Source organism: Anoplolepis gracilipes, chromosome 1 (genome assembly GCF_047496725.1).
Source record: "Anoplolepis gracilipes chromosome 1, ASM4749672v1, whole genome shotgun sequence".
Lineage (NCBI taxonomy): Eukaryota > Metazoa > Arthropoda > Insecta > Hymenoptera > Formicidae > Anoplolepis > Anoplolepis gracilipes.
This window is the reverse complement of record NC_132970.1, coordinates 9,309,006-9,317,674: the sequence shown is the minus strand read 5'-3', so window position 1 is coordinate 9,317,674 and position 8,669 is coordinate 9,309,006. Positions and strand designations below refer to the sequence as shown.

The 8,669-nt window shown below is 32.5% G+C and overlaps 1 protein-coding gene across 1 annotated transcript; it reads left to right on the top strand.

The window, feature by feature from the left end:
• The first annotated feature begins 2,969 nt into the window (after nt 1-2,969).
• On the top strand, nt 2,970-7,292 carry LOC140672198 (uncharacterized). Its single transcript, XM_072904110.1, has 6 exons — nt 2,970-3,682; nt 3,761-3,904; nt 4,514-4,829; nt 4,915-4,999; nt 5,188-5,270; nt 7,272-7,292. The coding sequence occupies exons 1-6, from the start codon at nt 3,432-3,434 to the stop codon at nt 7,290-7,292; spliced, it is 900 nt and encodes a 299-aa protein (XP_072760211.1). The 5' UTR covers nt 2,970-3,431.
• The last annotated feature ends 1,377 nt before the right edge of the window (nt 7,293-8,669 follow it).

The following is an 8,669-nucleotide window of genomic DNA, read 5'->3' as shown; positions in this document are numbered from 1 at the left end:
GTTGTTTATGTTTATTTCCCATCCTCTTCATTTTCACGTAGTCTTTCTATTTTCTCTGCGGGTACCTGTGTATTTTGCGGAACTGGTATCTCGTATACTGGTACAAGATATAACTAGACAGAACCTGCAAATTCTTTCTATTTTCTCTGCAGGTACCTGTGTATTTTGCGGAACCGGTATCTCGTATACTGGTACAAAATATAACTAGGCAGAACTTGCAAACTCTTTCTATTTTCTCAGCGGGTACCTGTGTATTTTGCGGAACCGGTATCTCGTATACTGGTACAAAATATAATTAAGCAGAACCTACAAATTCTTTCAATTTTCTCTACAGAAGCAAACTTCTCCGGAATTCCATTTTTCTTCTGGTCCTTTAAACATTCATTATAATTTATTCATTATTTCCTTCCTTTTGTGTTATTCCTTTTTTTGTATTTTTTTTCTCTCTCTCTTCTTTCTTCTTCTCTCTCCTCTCTTCTCCCTATATTATACGTTTTAAATAATATAATTTCATGGCTTAAATTATATTAGGAATATTATAAATTTTACTAATTAAAACTGTCTCGCTAAAAATAAACGATAAGTTTTTTTAACATTTGCGTGGGTTCATAGTGGAGCCCGTTCATCCAAAACGCTTAAAGGCTAAAGCGAAACGTTGCCGCAGTCTTAAGAACCGACGTGCCCGAAGAGTGTTGGCTCAGGCGACAGCAGGTTATAATTTTAAAAACGATATTTTCAATCTTAATATAGAATTAAGAAATCAATTTTTCCGCGAACAATCATCACACACACATGCAGAGTCCCATCCTCCCCCTCCTCCTTCAAGAGAGCCGAAACCATTCTTCTCACCTGACCCTTTTCTTCGCACCACCATCGATCCCCCTCCCCCTTCACATCCAGTAGTATCATTCATTCTCTCACAAGCAACCCTCCCCATCGTCTCTCGATTTACCGGGCCCTTCCAACGAAACTCCCTCTACCTCTGAACTCCCTCCACGTCCACCCTCAGCAGCTTCTACCATCGTCCTGGGAGATTCACCCCCATCTTCCCCTCACAATTCACCTGATTCTCAAGAAGAATCGGATGAAATTTGGGAGGTCCTTCGTGATATTGCCGAGGTCGTTGTCGACCTCGAGAAAGAAAACGCGAGTTCCGCCGAAAAGGAACAGCCCCATAATTTCAAACACCAAGAACCTTCTCGTCCCCCGCCTCAGGATTCTCTTCAATATTTAATCAATAACCTCCCAAGGATCCGACATCCCTTCCCAGACGGCTCGTATACAATCGGGCCTGGCCCTGTTGATTTAGAAACACTGCACTCCGTCCTTGCAAACCCTGCGGGATCTGTTATCCCATGGTTCCTTCTCGGTCATAGATATTCCCTCGCCGTTCCAATAGAGGCTCTATAGAAGAAATTTCCCCCTTCCACGATTACCTTTGAAGAATTATAATTCTTTTCTTGACTCTTCCTTTAAAATTTTAAGCATTATTGTATAAACCAGTCAGGTAATAAGTTCCTTTTTTTTATCCACTTCCAATTTACCTGCCTGACGTCCCTCCGAACTAATGTAACACCCGTGAATAAACACACATATACACTCAATCCATTAATAAGATTAATTAATCTAATTAAAATGCTAATAATTTTCTAAATTTCATATACATATATATGTTTTCATTTTTATTTAATAAATGAATAAAAATAAAAATTTTAAATTTTTAATCAAATTTATTAACCCTTTCAAACACATTCCCTGACTCCCAGATCGCACAAGGTCCCGTCCCGCGTAACAGGGATTAACTTCCTTTACCGAAAAGGAACCACCGAACGAACGGTTTACTGACCTAGTAAAAGAGACTCTTGAGGTCTTTGACCAGGTCCGGCCTTGCACAGTTCGTTCGAGTCGAAAGCGTTAAGGTTTTACGCGTTTCGACAAGGGTAAGTTCTGTCCTTTCGTTATCTCACTCTTTTTCCGAGTCTGGAGTAACAATATATATGTATACGTTTATAAAAAGAGCTACTATAAAATTATTATTCGCAATCATTTCATAAAATTTATTCATATTATAAAATTTTATTTTAACTTATTGTAATACTTTTTTGATTGTGTCATACAATTTTAATTTTTATATTTAGTTATAGAAATTCAGACATATATTTATCGATTTTTTATATATGGTTTTTTATACATGGGTCTATAAAAAAAGGTAATTATAATAATATTTATTCATCGTCTTGTATTACATTCGTCTCTGCAATCTTACAAACACTAGGGTGATAATGTTGTAAAAATTCACTCTTTAATATTGCATCAGTTGAGCTCCGGTATTTACACTCATGATACAATATGCATGGTTTGCATCAAAACTGATCAGTAATCAAAATTTTTTTAAATGTTAATGATATGTGTTTTCCCATATCATTAAAAGAAAAATGTTCTTGCGGTTCCATGAAATGCGCAAATTAGTTTTATGTTTTGCCTGCTTCTTTGACAATTATCACTTTAGTGTTTGTAAGATCGCAGAGACGAATGTAATACAAGACGATGACTAAATGCATTAATATTATTATAATTACCTTTTTTTATAGACACATATATATAAAAAATTGATAAATATATGTCTGAATTTCTATAACTAAATATAAAAATTAAAATTGTATGACACAATCAAAAATATTACAATAAGTTAAAATAAAGTTTTATAATATGAATAAATTTTATGAAATGATTGCGAATAATTTTATAGTAGCTCTTTTTATAAACGTATATATATATATATATATATATATATATATATATACATATATAAAATCAATAAATATATGTTTAAACTTCTATAACATATAAATTTCGGCGTCTATATGAACACATAATATATACATATGTTCTTATAATATTTGCATTGCCCATTTTAAAACAAAAATAAAAAACTTAAAATAAAAATAAAAAAAGTTCAAATGCATAAAACATTTTTTTATCAAAACTGTATATAAAAAAGTTAAAAAAAAAGTTAAAAACTAACGGGGCGCGAAACGCGCAACCATAAAGTTTCTAGTGCGGCGCTCAGTCCGCTGCGCCACGCCGACGCTCGGGGTGTGTTCCGTTTCATGCATAGACTGCATGGACGGAAGCGCATCGCATGACCGCATGGGTGCGTTCCGTTTTTCCCATGCGCTTACTGCGTATAGAGAAACAGAACGGTTATGATGCACGTTTCGTTTGACTTGAAAACAGACATGGTGGAATAATATGGTATTAGTTCATTGTCATTCTTGAGTTCTTGACACGATCGACTGTATTGCGCGTATTTTTGTTTGGATTATATTTGTAGAGTTTTTGTCCTCTCTATAAAATCTAATCTGATCCTGATCAATATCAATAGATCGGGAAATTCATTAAAACTATTTAAAAAAAAAGAAAAAGAAGACATGGCGAGTGATGTGCTCTTTGTGATGTCTTCTATTTTTAACCAGATTGATGAAGATTTTCATGATGAAACCTCTTCATCATCTAGCAGTGAAGAAGATTGTTATCAAGAAAATGATGACATGCCTACTTTGTGTGCCATATTAATGGTACATGAGACGCGGGGTGAAATTTCTGTATTAGAAAAGTTGTCTGATTATGTGGAACGAGTTGTTCTAGGATACTCCAAAACAACTTTTAAACAACATTTTAGGTTTGTACGAATGTATTTTCTGTCAATGATTGATAAATAACAAATCTGCCTTGTATTTGACTTTGAGTTATGTTGCAGGGTATTTCCAGAGACATTCCAACTAGTTTTGATGCTTGTAAAACCAATTTTGAATGGCATCAATGCTTGCGGAAGAAAACAAATATCTGCAGAAAAGCAACTTTTAATTACGTTATGGTTCATGGCTACTCCAGATTCATATCGGTATATGTAATGTTTGACTATACTAAAAATCCAGCTATAAGGATCTATCCAAACGTAAAGGCCGCCACACACACTTTTACATAACGCATAATGCACATACATAAGTAAACTGATTGGTCTATAAACACATGCATAAGGAATTCAACCAATCGAATTCCTTATGTATATGCATTATGCGTTATGTAAAAGTGTGTGCGGCGGCCTTTACATAGACACATAACCATATGCATAAGGAATTTGACTATAAGCAAAAATAAAGAATTTGACCAATCAAATTCCTTATGCATATGGTTATGTGTCTATGCAAGTTTGTCTGGATAAGCCCTTAGTCTGCAATTTCATTTGACCAATCAAATTCCTTATGCATATGGTTATGTGTCTATGCAAGTTTGTCTGGATAAGCCCTTAGTCTGCAATTTCATTTAATGTTTGTCACCGTTGTTAGATGTAACGATCGAATAAAGAATTTTTAAAGTTTCTATCGAACGCACTCAGCATATAATATTGAATGACAGCAATGTTTCAGAAATATTACATGCTGAGTGAGATGATTTTAAAGGTGCATTGAGACCTTGGCGACAGTTTCTAGTTCTATCATTCTGTATTTAGGTCTATCTGCGTCAAGTTTGGTGTAGGAAAAGCTACTGCATGGCGTGCTGTGAAACGTGTAACTTACGCTCTCCACTGTCTAGCGCCACGTTTCCTAAAATGGCCAAGAGGAGAGGAAGCTACTCGCGTGATCGAAGAGTTTCAAAGAGCAAAGAATTTTCCAGGCGTTATTGGGGCAATTGATGGTTCCTTTATAAAGATAAGAGCTCCTAAAAAAGATGCAGCTTCTTATATCTGCAGGAAAAGTTTTCATGCTATTCACCTCCAAGCTGTGTGTGATGCTCGAAGTCTATTCACTCATTGTTATACTGGGCATGTAGGTTCTGTGCATGATGCACGAGTTTTTAGGAATTCTCCTGTAGCTGATTTTATCCAGAGGTCACATGAATATTTTCCTGCAGATTCTCATCTTATTGGAGATGCAGCTTATACACTTCATTCACATGTTATGGTACCATTTAGAGATAACGGACATCTTACTCCAAGGCAAAAGAATTTCAATTACTGTTTATCGTCTACTCGCATGGCCATTGAAAAAGCTTTTGGGCTTTTAAAAATGCGATTTCGCATTTTACTTGACTGTTTACCTCTCACTGATGTCACCAAGATACCACAGTTTATTATTGCATGCTGTGTAATGCATAATATCTGCATACTGCAAAATGATATTATAGACGATGTTGTTGTTTGTCCCAATGATGGGAATGATGTTCCTGATGTTATAGCAGCAAGTACAGATTTGGGTAATCAAAAAAGGGTAAGAATTATGAATGAGTTGAGAATGAGCCTTGGGAACGAAAATAATTAGACGAAGAAATGGTATCAGTGACATGCAGTGAATGTGTAGATTTTCGTAATTATTTGTTACATACATTATCTTATACATATTATTATAAAAAAATAGTTTTTTTTATCTTTTCAAATACTGTAAATATTGTAAATACTTTAGTGAGTAGTTTAATTAGACTATTGGAGCTGTCTTTGTATATTTTCAATTTTTCTTGCACAATATAACTTGATTCTGCCTACCTACCTTTTTTTAGCATACCTCTTCTTTCAACATTTTGTGAGATTTAGTAGTAAAATTCGCAACTATGTAAAGCTAAAATTACATTATAATTTACAAAGTGATGAGATGTTACTATACTATATCTAATATATTGTATTTTGAAATATTTGAACTATATACGTATAATATATACAATAAAAATATTTGTTTTATAAACACTGTATATAAAAATGTAAATTGTACAAATTATTTATAATTTAATCCTTCCTATAAATCATAAATATAGATCATTATATTTAATTTAAGTTATAATATAATATAGCAGTTGGTTTTGACATATTATAATCTCACAAGCTTATAAAAATTCTTTGTACTGCTACAAAAAAAATGATTAAACATGGGTATATGCTCAAGACTGCACTGCATATATATTAAAAAAACTGATATTCAATAAATTATGTGATAACTTTATTAACATATTTTTATGAATGTATAATTTTACAATATATACACACGTTTCCTATATTAAAAAAGAACAGTAAGGAACAACTTGCTTTGGGATTCAAGAATAACATAATAACATTCAAGAATAACAAGCCCTTACAATATAAAAGTACAGACAACATGAACAGGGAATAACACGAACAAGATATAGAGAGCTCTCTCTTCTTCTTGTCTGTTATTTCTTGTTTATATTGCTTGTACTTTTGTATTGTGAGAAGAGTTTTAGGCTCGATTATATTAATGTTACTTTGGATAAGTTTTCATGTGATCCGAGAAAGTAAGAAACAAAATGGCAATGATTGACAAAGAACTGTAAGCTGATAAATCGAAAGAGCCTGCAGATACATTTCAAATAAATAAAGCAAAAAAGGAGTCCTTTATTTAGCTAAAAAGGTAAACACATTTAAGACTTAAATGTGTCTATTTCTTAATAATGAATAAAGATACATATTTAATTATAAATCTTGCTTACATATATGTAAATATAAAACCGAAATAATATTGTATTATTACAATCGAGCCTTAGTCTTGCTAATACAATGTTCAAATTAAAGAGAAATCACATATCAGTTCAATTCAAATAAATAAACTCTATAAAATTAAACTCTATTAAACTTATCTCAATTATACAAAAGCTAAATAAAATTTATCTTGTCTAGGATAAGTCATGCAGTCTGTAAGAAAACTCTGCCGTAGTAGCAATCACAATTGTTATTAATTGAATAACAGAAAACTTAAATAATGTATGATCAAAACTTTTGATTGAAAAAAAAAAACAATAAGCACATTCAAAGTTTTCATCATGTGCCTCTAACACAAATGCATTGCAAAATAAATTAATATTGCTTGAAATAGCTTTAAAATTACATAACACTTAATTAATATAATAATAATTTTTGATAGCTACAATATTGAATTTAAAAAAAACATTAATCTTTTTCGAATTAAATAAAATTATCATGACATGTTTATAATTTGTATAAATAGCTATTTTAGTAAAATTTTTAAATAAAAAACATTAATAAGCACATACATATTTTAAGGCTACTTGCGTTCTGCGATCTTGCTGAATATTTCAAGGAAAGACTGTTGAAGTTGCATTTTGTCTTTGTGCATTTGATTTTGTCTTTCTATCTTTTCTGCTCTACGTCGTTCTCTATCTTCTCTCTCCTTTTACTTTTCTTCTTTTATTTCGGTAATAAATGACTCTAAAATCGATTTTACTCTTCTTTTTTTCGGTTTTAGTTCATCTGCTGCCATAGTTGAACTATTTAATAAGTGAAAACTTAAATTAATCAAATAAAAAATTATAAACTGTTAATTTAATTTAGTTTAGTTAATATTGACGTTAATTTTAAACATATTAACTTTTAATTAGAGCTATTAACTTTTATTTAGAGCTATTGAGCTTCTGCCCACAGGACGCGGAAACGCCTGCCGCGCGGGAAAAACTGACGCGGTAGTCAATAAACGCCAGGACAACAACACGTTGATTGGCTATCGCGTCGTTTTTGCCGCGCGGCAGGCGTTTCCGTGTCCTGTGGGCAGAAGCCCATTAACTTTAATCTTAATTTATTTAAAAAAAATAAACTTACCCAATTCTGTCTGCAGTTGACTTCTCTGATAAAGTTGATGATAACTTTTCTGAGAAAGAACCTGGGGAAGGTGGATTATCACTGCCGGCTAGTGACACCGGGTCTACCCATGCTTTTTCTCCGAATATTGAGTCCATCGCCGAGTAAAAAGCCCAAGAACTGGAATGATTTCCTGACTTTTTATTACTATCAGTAATATTTTTGTATGTCCTTTTGAGTCCGGACATTTTGTTTTGGCACTGAGTACCAGTCACATTATAGTTTGCCTCCTTCATTTCATTTGAGATTTCATTCCATATTTTGTTGTGACGTTTTAAACCCGCAAATTCTGATTCTTTATTTCGATAGATATCGAGTAATAATAGTATTGCTTTATCTGGCCATGTAAAGAACTCTTTCTTATTATTAGCTTCGTTGTTTATTTCAGATGCAACTACAGGCTGTTCGTTGTTTATTCCAGATGCAACTACAGGCTGTTCGTTGTTTATTTCAGATACATCCACAGGTTCGTTAGCTTCTAAGCGTGGAACAGAATGCAGCTCTAGTTGTTCGATCATTACAATACTTCTTCTTTCTCTTTCTCTTTCTACTAAGAGCTTGATAATTTCTTTATCTGGTAAAAGAAAGCAAAACTTTAATTATTCACAGGGCATCTTACAGAGAATGAGTGTTATTTTCGACTGGAATTTAATATTTTACACATGAAGAAATCTGTCCCGTATATATTATATGTATGTATATATTTCTTTATATATAAAATATTGAATATTAATTGTATATATATGCATATACGGGACATATTTCTTCATATATAAAATATTGAATATTAATTGTATAATAATATAAATAATGAATATAATTGGTTAATTTTTTATGGCTTAAGGCTTACTACACTTATTGTAGACCCAGTCTTACAGCTTGTAAAAGTTAAATTTAATGGGTATTTGGAATAAATATATTGTTTTAAAGAATCGTGAAATTTGAGGTTACAATTAAAATTTTTTATATTAACACCTACTGCCAGTCGTTGCTCCTAGGAATTCAACTT